This window comes from Rhincodon typus, chromosome 8, assembly GCF_021869965.1.
Source record: "Rhincodon typus isolate 14 chromosome 8, sRhiTyp1.1, whole genome shotgun sequence".
Lineage (NCBI taxonomy): Eukaryota > Metazoa > Chordata > Chondrichthyes > Orectolobiformes > Rhincodontidae > Rhincodon > Rhincodon typus.
The window spans coordinates 79,245,533-79,263,309 of NC_063339.1; the positions used below are offsets into that span (position 1 = coordinate 79,245,533).

Below are 17,777 nucleotides of genomic sequence, written 5' to 3' on the forward strand. Positions count from 1 at the left end.
TTAACTCTGTTTTCTCCTTCACAGATGCTGCCAGACCTGCTGAGCTTTTCCAGCAACTTTGTTTTTGCTACAGTGCAGGATAGTTTTGTGAAGCTTGAGCTGTTTTGAGTTGAGAGGCAATTTGGTTATGATGTTCAGAATTATGGAGAGGTTCAGACAAGTAGATAGGAAAAAACAGTTTCCGTTGAAGGAAGGAGAACTGACAAAAGCAAAAGCATTATGAGGTTAACTATTTGCCGTGTAGAAAAGTTAAGATCTGAAATGCAGTGCTTGAGAGTGTGATGAAGGCAGGTTTAATCATAGCTTTCAAAAGGAAAATGGATAGTTACCTGAACAGAAAAATATTAGTAGGATTACTGGGTAAAAAGCAGGGCTGGGGCTAGCTGGGTGGAGCTTACAGAATGTAGGCAGAGACCAAATGCATTTTTCTTTGCTGTAACTATTCCATGATGAATCAATGAAAGGGAAAATAAAAGCCATTAAGTTAATTATTGTGCAGCAGGAAAAGAAACCGACCAATCCTACCTAGTCTGACCCATGTTACCCCAGCGCCACACCGTACAGACGACTTTGTGTTGACCTAGCAAGCTACTCAATTCAAATGAAGTACTCGAGCACAAAGCCCAATAGTGTCTTTTTAGAACAATCAGGGATGGTCAAAAAAATGCATCATTGCTGTTATCCAAACAGAAAAAAATGAAATCTCTCAGATATAATAGCCTTTGTCCATCCATGCATGCCAAAAGCAAAATCTACTCTTTCTTGTAGTTAAACTATTGAAATCATCAGAAAGTACTTTACGTTATCAAGGGGGTAAAATAATCTGGGTGCAAATCCTCCCATGGAACCTGACTAATACTAGATCATTCACCATGATAATATGGCTAATAAATTTATTAAAAAGCTATGAGAAAAGTAAATTAACTTCTTGGAAATAATACACCATGTTCTTCCTTGTATATATGCACATATGTCCCTTCTCTGCAATGGTTTTTAGTGAGCAAATATGTTAAATAAACACACTGTCTCAATTTATAGGTCTCTGATTTTGCAATGACTTGAATTTAAAATTGTCAAACTGGAGGTTGGTTTTCAAACTAATTGTTTCCCAAGGGCAAAGATCATTTTAAAATTATGACACATGGTACTAAACTTTCAGACCTCACTTAAAAGGAGTCAAAACATGACAGAAGGTTTTCTCTTGTGCTACTAATTCAAAATAGGCTACAGTGGTCATACCAGAACTAAACATCAAGGAATTTTACAGATTGTTACACTGAATTAAAGTTTATTTGATGTTGAGCACAGCTTTTACAATCATTTGTCCAAAATGGCCACTACTATACATTAAGATGATGAAACTGGCCAGCAAGAAGCCAGCAACAATTCGATTTGCTCTGGGTGAGTTTTTTGGTGAGTTGGTGATTAAAATGCCCGTTGCCATGGTCATCAGGGCGAGTGATCGTGTAACAAAATTAATATGCTGACAAGACTGAAATCAATAAACCTCTGCTCACCATAGTGCCCTCTACACCGCCTCTACTCTGCAGGGCAGACAGTTCCAGCAAAAAGGAAGAATTATCCTTGCACAGGATCTGCATACTGAGGGTGAGCTTCTTTAACATGACTCAGCAATACACAACATTCTGGACAAAGTTCTCAGTTCAAGAGGACCAGGTGGAACACGAGTTGTCAACAACCACTAAGGTCCACAGAGTCCTGAACTTCTTTACCTCCAGCTCCTTCAATAGGCCTTCTGGAGACATTGCATGAATTTCAACGGATTCCACTAATGTCTGTGGTCAGCTAGTTTTTTTGACCACTAAACATGGATCATGTATGCCTGTACTAGTTAGCTGGGGAGCTGTCATAGCTCATTCATTCTGTAGCAATCTCATCTCCTGGACTTTCACTCCGCTTTACAAGCTCTGACAGTTGGTACCCGGGAGACCAGATGAATCATGGGAGATCCTTTATACAGCTTCTAAGGTCTCTAGGGCTGTTGTGCTCTTCTGGGCCTTTCACAACATTTCACTTCGGACAGCAGTGGCGCAGAGGAGTTGAACGAGGGGCATTGTCCTCCAAAGAGGGAGTGTCAGATGTGGCCACAGCCTACAGCTACAACGCCACTGCTAAAGAAGCTTCTACCTCATCCAGATACTTTACTTACTTTTTTTGTGTACATGAGGTCACCTAACAGTGCCATCTGAAATTCTGAGGCCCTAAACTTCATTCCTATAGTCAACCAGCCAATCATTACATTCATATTCTTTCTTCTTCATTAACTGGTTATATCACTCGCCTGAAGCATACTGTTCAGAGTGAATGATGCAACAAAATAACAGAGGCTATGACAATGAGCAGATCCAATTAAGTCTGTAATTCTTTGAAGTAGGTATCATTACAATCCCATTAACGTTGGTATAAGCAATAATAATCCTCTTGCAAACTAATCCATTCTTCTCATCCACTTCCTGTTACTCCTCTACACTACAGCGCTGAGGCTGCAGTACGAGGCAGGTTGCTTATTCCCTTGCTCTGACAGTTGAGGTAACTGTGGTTAACATCCTCCAGGTTTTGGAACCCATAAGTGCCCTGGCAAAATCGATCTCACCTGCACCCATGTAGGCTCAGACTCACTTTCTGAGGCAGGCAATAGTGCATGTGGCTCTGTCTGAGAGGGTAGGGGCAGAAGTAGCCATTAGCCTGGGGCCAACATGCACTCAGTGGCCTGCCTGGTCTGATCCTCCATGGAGTAACATTATTTCCATGGAGATGATATTTTTATTTCAGCAAAAGGAGGGCATTTCAGAAGGGTAGCTGAGAGGGCTGTGTGTGAGAAGGCAGAGAGGATGAAGATGTGTGAAGCTGAAGCATAAGCATTTTTACATTAAAAGATATTTAGTAATGCTAACTCACTTATGATGGAGAAATGTCTATGGCTGTGAAGTCTAAGGTATTGGACACAGGTCTTTGTAGAGGGTTCAAATCCAGGCAATTTGTGCTTTCAGTCACCTAAGACAGAAAGGGGTAACTAACCTGTGCAGGGTTTCATTTGTGGCTGCAAGAGCTGGTCAGAGGCTAGTAATTCACTTCCTGACAGCCCAAAGACAATCCATCCTCTGAAAGGCACAAGTCAGGAGTGTGATGGAATACTCCTCACTTGCCTGTAAGAGCGCACTCCCACAACACTCAAGAAGCTTGACACCATTCAGGACAAAGCAGCCTACATGATTTGCAGTCCACCTTCAACATTCACTCCCTCCATCACCAACACTCAGTAGAAGCAGTGTATACCATCCAAAAATGCACTGCAGTTACTCACTAAAACTGCACTGACAGCACCATCCAAATCCACCACCTCTACAAACTAGAAGGTCAAGGGCAGCAGACAGGTGGGAACACCACCAACTGCAAGTCCCCTTCCAAGCATATCTAACTTGAAATTATATCACTATTCCTTAAGAGTCGCAAGGTCAATGTCCTGGATCTCCATCACTAATAGCTTTGTGGGTCTACCTCATCCCAAGCACAGCAGTGGTTCAAGAAGGCAGCTCGCCACTACCTTCTCCAGGGAAATTAGGATTGGCAATAAATGCTGGATTAGCCGGAAACACCCCTGAGCCTGTGAAAGAATAAGATGTTTAGAGATATGTAATGAAATGCAGTCAAGGTGAAATGTTCCCTCCTCAGAGATGCCTCCGGGCTTATTGAATCCTGCATTTTCTGTTTCTGTGACTGCATAAATATGGAGAACTGCAAGAAGTTATAAACTACAGTCAGGTGGTGAACTCTTTAAACTCTTTTCTAAACATTATTTACTAGAACTACACAGTAAACATGCAGCGCTAAACTCAACAAGCACAGTTTCAGTCCATCCTTAGGAATAGAGATTAAACCTAGTTATGTCCATCAGTTGCATATAACTTAACTCAACAATTTACTTTTATTTAGTACTTTTACTGTAGTAAAACAAACTGAAATGCTTCAATGCATCATTACAAAGTATGACAATGAGTCACATAGGATGTTATGCTTTGGTTAAACAGGGCACTGGTGTGACCACGTCTGTATTACTGTGTACAATACTGGTCACCTTATTTAAGCAAGGATGTAGATGTGTTTGAAACAGTTCAATGAAGGGTTACTAAATTGATACCTGTCGAATGTGTGCATGTTTTACGAGGTAAGGTTATGCAGGTTAGACTTGTACCTGCAGAAGTTTAAAAGAGTACAATGTGAGTTGATTGAAACAAAAGAGATCTTCAGGAGTCTTGACTGAGTGAATGTGGAAAGGATGTTTCCTCTTGAGGGAGAATCTAAAACTAAGAGTCACTGTGACAAAATAAGGAGTCATCTTTCTGAGGTAAACATGAGAATTCTCTCTCTCAGAGGGGTGAGAAACATTAGAATTTCCCTTTCCCAAAGGCAATGGAAGCAGAGTGTGTGAATACTTTTCAGGCAGAGGAAGATAGATTCTTGGTAAGTAAGAGGGTGAAAGGTGATCAGGAATATGTAGGAATGTAGATTTGAGCTTACAACCAGATTAGCCATGATTGCACTGAAAGGTGGAGCAAGCTCAAGGGGACAAATGGCCTACTCCTGCCTAACTCATAAGTTCATAACTTTGCATTCCTATAAACAATGCATGGTGATGACCCTAAGGTCACTTAGGGTAATTACAAATTGACAATTCACAATTCACATGAGAGAAAAATTGAAGTTACCAAAGACAACCACTCAATGAAATGAATGGTGTACTGGCCTTTGCTCTTGGTCACTCTTACATCGTGCTCCCCTTGTTTCCCTGAATGAGGAGGAGGCAGCATGTATGTGTCTATCAGCCTGCAGCCGTGATGGTGAATGTCTTTAACATGGAGGTGTAATTGTGGGTAACTCCAAAGGTTGCTGCACCATTGTCAACACAGTGTAGCTTCAATCACATGCCTCCGCTACACAGATGGCTTGTCAGTCAGTGGAGTCAAGAAAGCCAAAAATGATGACTGCACCCAGTGAGGGGTGGTTACCTCATCCTTTCGATAGCGCTGTGGATCACTTGGGGGACCCATCAGCTGGGGTGGAACTGGCATTTATTCAAAGCACCTTTGTGCTATAGCAAGTAGCATGCATTCTATGCATGTCAATGCACTGCTCACAGTGATGCTACATGTGGCTCTCAGTGAAATTGACAAGTCCTTCAACAGAGGTGCTGCTGTCTTCAAATCCCTAAGCAATGGCATTGCACCTAAGTTACAGGGACTCTTACTTTCTTGGCCCATGACTTCACATTGCTTCAAGCAACTCTCAATATTTGGCACATGCTGTTTTTTCAAGCAGAGCAACCCTTCTTGTGATTCCAGACACTCTAAATCTACATCTGCTGGGTATGGCTGTCAGTATTCTTCCATCCCACCCGAGGAAGCTGTCTCTGTCTCTCTCAACTCAGATGGTTCTTCATCCTGCACACCCTTCTCATTGTATACGAGGTAACACTAAAAGGAATCTACTTGCAGTGTTGCAGGGTGTGCTCAAATGGTGCTAGCTGTGTGGCTTTCATTTCCTGAGAAGACTCTGGTGACGTTGCTGCAGTAGGGGCACCTTTCCCCTCTACAACTGGGCATGAGGGAAATGAAAGAAGATCATGATAACTTGCCTCTGACCACAGATATCTCCACACAGCAGAGGTCTCCCAATTCAGCTGAAGTTTTTGCCATGTTGTTGTATAGGAGGAATGCATTCCATTCCCTTTATCTGGTCAATTCAATAGCTGCTCAACCTCTCCAAATGGGTTTTCCACTTCTCAATTACCCTCTTCTTTATGTGACATCTCCCTCACGGTGTCACTGCTTCCTCCCCCATTCTACTAGGATTGGCAAACTGGGACACAAGACCACCTCTGAGCACCTTCTTCTGGCATTGTTTGTTCTTCTGCAAGGGCAAACTAGGGCTATGCTGGTCACCCTCAACAATTGCAGTGGCCCAGTGAAATGTGATGCTTCAGTTACCAATGCTATCATCACCTCAGTAGCACAAGGGCTTTCAGATTTGCTCAGGGGTCAATAATCATCTGGGGCACACATTTCTTCCCTGTTCAGGCGTGTCCTTCTCCCACAGGTTAATCAGTCAGCATGTCTGCAGACCTGGAGGTCACTGAAATCTCTTTGAGCACTACATCCAGATTTATTCTCACAACATTGTAGGTGCTTATGCGCTTCACCACCTCCAGACGTACCAGATAAGATTGGTTGGTTTTCTCCTGCCACCCTCAGGGCCAAGAAAGCTCGATTATCTTCCACTCCTCTGGTGTCACCTCACTGAACTCTGGGCTGCCCTCCCACAGGTGGTTGGCCTCTGTCTCTACTCATTTTTTAAAGCAAAGATTAAAAAAATACAAATACCTCCTAATTCATGAGCAGATTGCTCTACTTTACAGAAAATTTAACATTTGAGATTAAGCAAATGAGTTTGGGCAGAAACTTGATCATAGTTCCTAGGAAAACAGAAATTTCAAGTGTAATTTGTGTTTAGTTTCCTGATTATGCCCAAAGCCAAAAATCTATTCCAATATGTTTAATTGCCTGTGCAACTGGCCTAACAAGTGAAATTATGAGCTTTACAAACTGTTCCAAGTTTCACTCAGGTAAAACAGCGAAGTGTTTCAATAAATACTAATGACCAAAACACATTGTTTCTTGCTAAAACAAATGCAGTATAATGTTTAGGATAAACAGAGCACCTTTGCAGATGAAAATTTAGAGAGTAAAGTCAAGATATTGCAATGAATAGTCTTACGATGGTTCAAAATGTTAAAAAGAGCATACCTTTAATTTCCTTACAATCAATGTCAGTTACGTTTCCTTTGGACAGTTCCTCTTGATACTTCTCTGGATGATGCACAGAAGAAACAATTCCAACACTGGAAGTAGGGAAACTGGTATCTTGGTGATCCTGCAAAGTTTCTGCACGATCTGCTATCAGAGCTGGTTGCAATTTCCCAGCAACTTCCTCTGCAGGCTGATCCTGCAATTTCACACTCACTGCCAAACCTTTGGTTATAATACCAGCTGCAGAAGAACATCTCTTCTTTTCTTCATCACAAACAGCAATTAATATATTTTTCTCCAGAACTACAGCATTACCATCCAGACAGTTAGGACAACCAGACAACTCAAGTCCAAGTGGATTTCTGTCTTTTAATGGTAAATGATCCTCTGTAGTACTGAGTTGGTCTGCTATCGCATCAGAGGCAACCAATACTGACTTCTTACTAGAGTCTGAGGAGGAACAATATTTTAACACATTTCCCGTTTCTTCAAGGTCCTGCATGTCATTCCCTGTCAGAACAGCATGACCTGAAATTCCACTTTCTGAGAGGAAATCAGAATCGTTTTTGCCTGAAACATTATGGTGCAATATAGGCTTGATCTGCATCAACTCTTCGGCCAGTGGTAGATTACCCAACTTACTGCTGCAAGGTTTTGGCTTGTTTACAGTCCCTTCAGCATCCACCGGAGCTCCAGGATCAGCTTTGCAATTGACGGAGCTTGTCTGGGAGTCACGTGTCTCAATAGTTTCCCACTCCCCATTCATGCAGTCATCAGTGCCTTCTTCAACCTCCTGCCAATCAAACATGACCACATCTAAGTCAGCATTCTTCCTCAACTCTTCATCTTCATTTACCTTTTGCTTCGTATGTTCTTCTGTGACTGTCTCCACCCTCTTTAAACAAGAGCACAGAAATAAACTAACATTAGGACTAGACCACTGTTAACATATTCACGTTCACCAATATCAATAACACACTTTGGTGTTTGCTAGAGGGTTGGGGAGGGTTTAAACTAATATGCCAGGGGGATGGAAACCTATGTAAAGAATTAGCGAAGGCGGCAGCTAGAAAAGGGAATAAGAAAAGTAATAGGCTGAGAAATCAAGGACAAGATTCAAACAGGGCTATTGAGAAAAATAAGGGGACGACAAACACTGTTAGATGGACAAGCTTAAAGGCTTTGTGTCTTAATGCATGGTGCATCTGCAATAAAGTGGATGAACCAATCGTGCAGATAGATGTAAACGAGTATGATAAAGTTGGATTACAGAAACATGGCTGCAGGGTGACCAGGGATGGGGACTGAATGTCCCAAGGTATTCAGTGTTTAGGAAGGACAGGAAAAAAAGAAAAGGTGGCAGAGCGGCATTGCTGGTGAAAGAGGAAATTAACACAATAGTGAGAAACAATATTAGCTCTGACAATGTCGAGTCTGTGTGGGTAGAGTTGACAAACACCAAGGTGCAAAAAAACATTAGTAGGTGACATATATAGATCCCCAAGCTGCAGTGGTGATGGCAAGAATGGCATTAAACAGGAAATTAGAGATGCATATGATAAGGGAATATCAGTGATCATGGGTGAATTTAATCTGCACATAGATTAGACAAATCAAATTAGCCACAATGCCATAGAGGAGGAATTCCTGGAGTGTATACAGGAAGGTTTTCTTGACCAATATGTATGGAACAACTAGAGAGCGAAAAATCTTACACTGGGTGCTGTGTATTGAGAAGGGAATCATTGCCAATCTAGCCGTGCAAGACCCCTTGGGGAAGGGATACCATAACATGATAGCCGTTTTTTAATCAAGAGGAGACTGAGGTTGTTGATTCAGAGACCAGGGTGCTGAACCTTAATCAAGGAAACTACAAGGATATGAGGCATGAGTTGGCCTTGATAGATTGGCAATTAGTTAAAGGGACGACAGTGGATAGGCAACGGCAAACATTCAAGGAACGCATAGGAGATCTGCAACATCTGTTTATTCCTGTCTGTCGCAAAAGCAAAATGGGTAAGAGGGCCAACCCATGGCTTACAAAGGATATAAGAGATAGTATCTGATCCAAGGAAGAAGCATACAGATTGGCCAAGAAAAATAATAAATCTGAGGATTGGGAGCAATTTAGAATTCAGCAAAGAAGGACCAAGAGGTTGATTAAGAAGGGTAAAATACAATACGAAAGTAAGCTTGCAGGGGACATAAAGATTTATGCTAAGAATTTCCATAGGTGCTTGAAGAGAAAGAGATTGGTAAAGACAAAAGTAGGTCCCCTACAGACAGAAACAGGGGAATGTATAATAGGGGACAAAGAAATGGGTGAGGAACTGAATACATACTTTGGTTCTGTCTTCACCAAAGAGGACACAAATCAGATGCCAGAAATGTTGGAGAATGCAAGATTTAGTGAGAGGGAAGAAGCGAGGGAGATCAATATTAGTAGAGAAATGGTGCTGGAAAATTGTTGGGATTGAAGGCTGATAAATCCCCAGGGCCTGATAATCTACATCCCAGAGAACTTAAGGAAGGGGCTCTAGAAATAATGGATGCATTGGTGGTCATCTTCCAGGATTCTAAAGACTCTGGAACAGTCCCTGCAGATTGGAGGGTAGCTAATATCACTCCAATATTCAAAAAGGGAGGTAGAGGGAAAACAGGGAATTATAGACTGGTGAGCCTAACATCAAAAGTGTGGAAATTTCTCAAATCCACTGTCAAGGATTTTATAGCAGAGCATTTAGAAAGCAGTGCCAGGATCAGACAGAGTCAGCATGGATTTATGAAGGGGAAATCATGTTTGACAAATCTGTTCGAATTCTATGAAGATCTAACAAGTAGAGTTGACAAGGGGGAGCCAGTCCATGTAGTCCATTTGAACTTTCAGAAAGTGTTTGACAATATGACACATAAGAGATTAATGTGCAAGATTAAAGTGCATGGGACTGGGGGAATTGTATTGAGATGGATAGGAAACTGGTTGGCAGAGAGGAAACAAAGAGGAATTAATGGGTCCTTTTCAAATTGGTAGGCAGTAACTAGTGGAGTACCACAGGGATTGGTGCTGAGACCCCAGCTATTCACAATATATATTAATAATTTGGATGAGGGAACAGTTTGCAGATGATACCAAGTTGGGTGGAAGGGGGAACTGTGACAAGGATGCAGAGATTCTTCACCATGATCTCGACAGGTTGGGTAAGTGGATAAATCAATGGCAGATGCAGTATAATTTGGATAAATGTGAGGTTATTTGCTTCAGAAACAAAAACAAGAAGGCAGATTACTATCTGAATGGCTGTAAATTGGGAGAGGGGAGTGTGCAGTGAGACCTGGGCATTCTTGTGCACCAGTCGCTGAAGGTAAGCATGCAGGTGCAGGTGGTAAAGAAGACAAATGGTACGTTGGCCTTCATTGTGCGAGGTTTTGAGTACAGGAGCACGGATGTGTTGTTGCAGCTGTACAGGGCCTTGGTGAGGCCACACTTGGAATACTGTGTGCAATTTTGGTCTCTTTTTCTCTTGCTCTCAAGGGAGTGCAGCGAAGGTTTACGAGGCTGATTCCGAGGATGGTGGGTCTGAGATTGAGAGATAACTTTGATGTTGTAGAAAATGTAAGTTAAATCAAAGTTTTGAAGCTTTTGACAGAAGGAAAAGTTAGAGAGTGACCCCTTTCCTTAGGTTTTGTCCAACCTGAATCTGACAAAAGAACAAGCACCAGATCTGGGTGAGTCAGTGGGAGCTGAAAGTTTCATACAATTCAACTTATTAAGTCACCGTGGTTTCCTTCAGTTATCATGCCAGCATCCTGAATGTCACTGGTGATTAAGACATTATAGTATCAGTCTTAACAAAACCGTATGGAGAAATAAGCTGTGTATAAACCAAGGTCATAACACTAAAACAATTCCTCAAAAACTTCACGGTTTAGAGATCCTTTGTCCAAGACTCATTTTTCCTTTTAAAATAAATGTGTTTGTGTCGATGGAAGCATTTAAATCCACAATTTTGGTCCTGAATTCTACTTTCCAAATAATAGGTTGCTATAGCTATTTTTGTTGCCCACTGGGGTGGCATGATGGCTCAGTGGTTAGCACTGCTGCCTCACAGCACCAGGGACCTGGGTTCAATTCCACCCTCGACTGTCTGTGTGGAGTTTGTGCATTCTCTCCATGTCTACGTGGGTTTCCTCTGGGTGCTCCGGTTTCCTCCCACAGTCGATAGATGTGCAGGTTAGGTTGATTGGCCACGCTAAATTGCCCATAGTGTCCGGGGACGTGCAGCCTAGATGAATTAGCCATTGGAAATGCAGGCTTATAGGGATAGGGTAGTGGGGTGGGTCAGGGTAGGATGCTCTTCGGAGGATCGGTGTGGAATTGATGGGCTGAATGGCCTGCTTCCACGCTGTAGGGATTCTATGACATTTCTAATGAAGATACAAATATGCACAAAGTTCTCCTTGTTTGAGAAACAACTGGCAGTTAGACATGGGATTCTGTTATGCTTACTTCTGTGGATATCAGCTGGGATAGGAACATCTGCAGCAGGTAATTTGGAAGGAAGCTTGTCATACATTCAAGCTGGTTGGAGTTACATCTAGCATGAGGGACAGTGGTTGAGATATTGGAGGCCAATCATTTCAGACCCAAAATATTACTGAAAGTGTTTTTCAGAGTATTGTCCTAGGTCCAATATCTTCAGTACCTTCAACACTTTTCCCTCCAACGTAAGAGCAAGTTCACTGTCAATTACACAATGGTCAGTCATATTCACAATTCCTCAGATACCGAAGCAGTCATGTCTGAATGCAGCATAACATGGACAACATTCAGCCTTGGGATAATAAATGACAGGTAATATGTGCACCACACAACTGGCAGATAATGACCATCCAACATGGGAATCCAACCGTTGCCGCTTGACATTCAACAAAATGACCAATGCTATTAAAACTGAGCAGATTCTCCAACTTGCTTGCTGCCTGCAAAGTTGCACTGAGTTTAATGACATTAGGAATTAATGTCATCACAAAACATTTTATGTCCCTCACACACCAATCTCACCTCCCCTAATACCATCTGATTTCACAGGTAAAATTCCAGCCAACTTAACGTGGATAAATGTGAAATTATGCTCTTGGGAAGAAACAAATGTAAAAGTAGTAATAACCTAAATGGGGTGTTGCATATTTACAAATCTTTGAAGATGGCAGGGAAGGTTGATAAGATAGTTAAGAAAGCTTAATGGACTGATTTATAAACAGGGAAAATGAACTGATTCATCACTGGATCCCCCACTCAAACATACTTGGGGTTATCATTGCCCAGAAACTCAACTGAAGTCACCACATAAACACAGTGGCTACAAGAGCAGGTCAGAAGCTAGGAATACCGAGGCAAGTAACTCACCTCCTGACTCTTCAAAGTCTGTCCACCATCTACAAGGCACAAGTCAGGAGTGTGATGGAATACTTCCCACTTGCCTGGATGAATGCAGCCCCAACAACTCTCAAGAAGCTTGACACCATCCAGGACAAAGCAGCACACTTGATTGGCATCACATCCACAAGCATTCACTCCCTCCACCACCGACACTCAGCAGCAGCAGTGTGTACTATCTACAAGATGTAATGCAGAAATTCACCAAAGATCTTCAGACAGCACCTTCCAAACCGACAACCACTTCCATCTAGAAGGACAGGGGCAGCAGACAAATGGGAACAACACCACTTTCAAGTTCCCCTCCAGGCCACTCACCATCCTGACTTGGAAATATATCGCCGTTCCTTCACTGTTGCTGGGTCAAAATCTTAGAATTCCCTCCTTAATGGCATTGTGGGTCAACCCATTGCAGGTGTACTACAGCGGTTCAAGAAGGCAACTCACCACCACCTTCTCAAGAGGCAACTAGGGATGGGCAATAAACGCTGGGCCCAGCTAGGCACAACCACATCCCACAAATGAATAGAAAATAGAAAGTTCAACAGAAAATAAAAATGAATTCAGAAATGAGGAAGTCATGCTAAGCCTTTATAAATCTCTGGTTAGGTCTCAGCTGGAATATTGTGCAAGATTCTGAACACCATTCTTTAAGAAGGATATTAAAGCTCTAGGAGGGTACTGTAATACAGGAAGATTGTGGAAGTGAGAATTGTCCTTAGAGCAGCAATTTTTACGGGAAACCTAATGTGGTCTCCAGAATGAAAGGTTTTCCACAGGTTGATAGGAAGAAACAATTTTCTCTGGCCAACGGAGCAGGAACATGTGCTGCAGTTAACTTGGAAGTTAGAAATTGAAAATAATTGGACAAAGAGCCAAAAGAGAAATGAAGAGAAATTGTTTCACACTCTGAGGGTCATTGAGATCTTTAATGCCTAAAATGTTGTGAAATAAGATTCACAGGAAAATTCAAAAGGTGAGACATGTTTGAAGAGAACTAATTTGTAGAGGTATGACAAGAAAACTGGGAGCATGCTGGACAGTTCTTTCAAACAGCAGACGCAGGTATGACAGGGTGAATGATCTTCTTTCATGCTGTTAGATTCTATGAGATTTTCATGGATGTTAAACTGGTCAATTTTAACTCCGAGCACATGTACAGGCTGGATATGCAGCATTAAGGCAATTCATGGACTCTAGTTAGACCACAGCTGGAGCACTGCGTGCAGTTCTGGGCTCCACACTATAGGAAGGATGTGATTACACTGGAAGGGGTGCAGAGGAGATCCACCAGGATGTTGCCATGGATAGAGCAGTTTAGCTATGGAGAGAAGCTGGATAAGGTCAGGGTGTTTTTTTTTGGAGCAGAGAAGGCAACTATTCCCCTCAGTTGAAGGTAAATAACAAGGGGCTATAATTTTAAGGTGAAAGACAGGAAGTTCAGAAGGGATTTGAAGACTTTTTTTTAACCTAGTGGGTGTTGGGAATCTGGAATGCATTGCCTGCAAGGGTAGTTGGATGAGCACTTGAAATATTATATTTAAGGCTACTGACCAAGTGCTGGTATTGTGGGAATAGTGTAGTGTAGTTCTTTTTCTGTCAGTGCAGACTGCATGGGCTGAAGGACCTCTTCTGTACTGTGCGATTTTATGATTCTACAAGACACCACAGTACTGCAACACTGCCTCTTACCCAATGCCAACTCTGTCTCCACCTATGCACTATACTGGTTGTCCATGCAAAGGGATCATCACAGGCGGGTGTGACTTTTACATGCAAACTAGACCTTCACCTGCTTTGGGAAGGTGGCCATGCTGTGCCTGTTCTCACCAGTCAAGACGGTGGGGTAATATTATCATTATTTCATAACTGTGCAGCATGATTTGCAGAATTACCACAGCAATTTCTAGGTCCTTAGGTAGTGCTTTGGAACCTCCAACATATCAAGACAGTTTGAGCACTTCAGCCTTATTTAGCTTTGCAAACTTCATTAATACTTCCCTTTCATTTATTATATCATCTCATTACATATTTAATTAATTCTAGATTTACCTCTTCTACAATACATCTTACTTCTGTGAATTGAAATATGTTAAAGATCCCAAGTAAAAATTATCATTCTCTCTACGCAGAGGTTTTTTTTTCCTGGTATACTTATAAAATCCTTTACGAACTTTCATGACATTTTTGTTTAAAAGATTCATGCCTCATATTCCCTCCTTACTTTCCTTATTCTGCTCTTCTTATGCATGTTCACACAAGAGATAATATTTGTTGGACTGCATTTGAGATTTATAGATAAAATAAAAATATTAATAACTACAATCAAAATACTTCAGATTAATTGCAGCTGCTTTCTTCTAGTCTAAAATACATACAGCATTAACAGCAATTAAAGGTGTTTTGTATGAAATTTCTACCCTGTATTATAGTTTGAATCTTTAAAGGCTTGTACATTGATTTTTACATTTTCATTACCATAAGAAGTATTACCAAGTTTTCTTTAAGTGGGAAATGTTAGAACTGGTCTGGTTAAATATTAATTGCCTAAATATTGATCAATAATCACCTTAGGGATTTAAGATGCAGACCTCTTTTCAGAAAGCCACACTTGGCTTTTGTTTTAACCTCCAATTGGAGATGTTTAGTTCCCAACCTCGTCTATGGTTTCTTGACAGCATCTACCACTGCCTGACCAGATTAAAAAGAAATATTTCCTAAATTTTAATGCATTTAGAAAATGTTATGCTCTAATGTTATAATTCCTCCTTGTTGCTCACACTACTCCTGTTATAATATTACTGATCAACAGCTTGCATAACTAGCAAGACCAAGTCAGCAGAGAAATGGTGCAGAATTATTGACACCACTCAAATTGACTGTTATGCAAGTTAAAAGTATACTTGCATTAACTTGAATTCCCATTCTCACTTTCTTTAAGCTTCAATTTCCCAGACAGTATTGCAATTAATGGTTATATCACATCATGTTGACAATCATGCATGGATTCTTGAATCAATTCTCTTATTGAAACACACGTAGTTGGAGTTACGGTGCTGTAGAGGAATTAACCAAAAAGTTAAGAATTCAAAGTGTTAAAAATAAGAATTTAGTAAAAAAAAAATTTAAAAAAAACTAATGCTGAATTTAAATCCTTGCTGAATGGGAAACAAAAACCAACTTCGCACTTAACCGTGCAGGTGGTGGCTCTCAAACATGAACCTTCAGTCAAGAGGCTTAAAAACAAACATGTTATTTGACCCTTTAAGAATTCTCTCTGATGGAACAGAACAAAGGAACGTGTTTTCCAAACTAACACAGAACTTCCTTAAAGCTAGTTTCATAGGTAAGTGCTCGTTAAGGATCAGATACCTTGAACACAAAGTTAAAGTCTTTTGAATAGAATTCCTGAAAAATCTCTGACACAACAAAAAGCTTGGAATTATACTTGGACTGTGAGCATAATCTTTGTGTAATATTTGCTTGCATGTTCTGAAGTCATTTTTAAGTAGATCTGAATACTTCGTTTATTTTTAAAGTGAATTTACTTCTGAATAGTTTCTCCCAAGAATTTTTGCTAGGTGAACAGACAATCTTAACTATTCTAAACTCTTTAATATTGCTGCTATTACTAAATTTAATCCAGGACTGATTTCAATTAAAATATTGATTTATTTTTATGAAAGCTGTGGACTTGCACTTAATTCTTCAAGATCAAATATCCAAAAAAAAAACTCCTAGCATTCTTAAACAAGGAATTCTATCCATCATTGGTTAACTTCAAGAAGTTGTCTCTGCTATGGTATTGGGGAGCAGAGCAGATTTATTTGATTGAAATGTTTTTTGTAATCTGAAAACTCCAAGGAATGAGGACACATTGTTTTAAGACCAGGTCTAATAGCTACTAATTCAGACCAAGTTCCCATAATGAGTTAGAATCTCCTAGAGTTGGATTTTGATTAACAATAAGTTTGTAAATAAATTTACCTTGCCAGTGGGTAAAGATAGTAAAACCATGACAATCAAAAACACAAGCTGTGTTCTTAATTAAAAGCCAAGTAATTGACTTTTAAAAGCATACAACTTCAAAACTATTCCAATTTATGTTGGCACAAAAGAAAGGAAACAAAATTATTTTAACTTAGCTATCTATTTAATCAAAACAACAAAAAAAGCATCATGACGTAATTCTCCAAATGTTCTAACATAGGACAGGTCTGACATGGTGACCCCTCAGCCTGTTCACAGAGGTGTCAAGGCTTCACCCTTAGCATTGCTGACCTTCCTCTGACATAGGCAGATGTGCAGCTGAACTGCCCAAATACAATTTTCCATTAACTGCTTCTGCATGAATTTCACCAACTTATTTTCTTCAAAAAGGAAGTTGTTTTCGTCAACTCCAGTCATTGGGGCATTTTGGGCAGACGTGGTATCATCAGGGAGCGAATGTCTGTGGATGTGGTGCCAATCAACTGCGCTGCTTTGTCTGGATGAAGTCAAACTTCTTGGTTGTTGTTGGACCTTCCTGAATGAATCCAATCACTCTCAGCTTATCTCTAGAGTTCAGCCGTTTTGGTCCATGTTGGACCAAGACATGGAATGTGGTCAGGAGCCGACTGGCTCTGCTGGAATCCAATTGGCGAGCATGTTGTTGTTGAGCAATTGCGGCTTGATGGCTCCATTGGCAGCATTTTCCATGCTTTGGTGATGACTGAGGGTACAGTGATGGGGTGGCAACTGGCTGGATTAAATTTGACTTGATTAAATCTGACTTAGTTTTTGTAGACAGGAGATACCTAGGCAGTTTTTCACATTGTCAGGTGTATGCCACAGTTGCAGCTTTAATGGAACACCTTAACTAGGGGCAGAGCTAGTTCTAGAGCACATTTCAGTACTCCTAGTTGAATGTGACAGAGTCTATGATGTTGGTTATATCCAGTGTTTTCAGATATTCCTTGAGATTATATGGAGTGAATAAAATCTTTGTTGAAAACCGCAGGAGACCAAGATGGAGCATTCACTTGGCACTTCTGGCCAAAGACAGTGCAGTCCTGACCCTTACATTGACATGCTGGGCAATATGGACCTTATTTGAACCCAGTGGGGCCTAGGCAAATGCTACTTTTGCTTTGTTCACAACTTTTTGCACATTCTTCTTCCTTTCTATAGTTCTATTAACAGTTAAAGAGATAGCATACGCTAATTTTGTGTTAGAAATCAGACATGAAAAAAACCAGGCATATAAATTAACTAGTGTCAATACGTGAACTCAGTCTGCACCTCTTTATCTGCAGGAACCACTTTTAGAGCTACAGAGAAGTCTAAAGTGAGGCAATAGGAGTTTAGAAGAATGAGAGTGGATCTTATTGAAATATACAGGATTCTTATGGAACTTGAGAAAAGGTAAGTGCTGAGAGGATGTTTCCGCTCATGGAGAGAGTCTAGGATCAGAGGGATAGTGTTAGAACAAAGGGGCACCAACTTAAGACTGATATGGGGAGGAATTTCCTCTCTGA

The 17,777-nt window shown here is 40.9% G+C and overlaps 1 protein-coding gene across 2 annotated transcripts in view; it reads right to left on the bottom strand.

Moving 5' to 3' along the window:
• LOC109915642 (coiled-coil domain-containing protein 9-like) overlaps positions 1–17,777 on the bottom strand; it is an 84,294-nt gene that overhangs the window by 9,965 nt on the left and 56,552 nt on the right. The window contains exon 8 of one of the 2 annotated variants that reach the window (XM_048599774.1): positions 6,822–7,617. In XM_048599774.1, the coding sequence (XP_048455731.1) occupies positions 6,822–7,617 (796 nt within the window). Of the gene's footprint in view, positions 1–6,821; positions 7,720–17,777 lie in introns of both variants that reach the window. The other variant, XM_048599773.1, reaches the window with a different exon arrangement.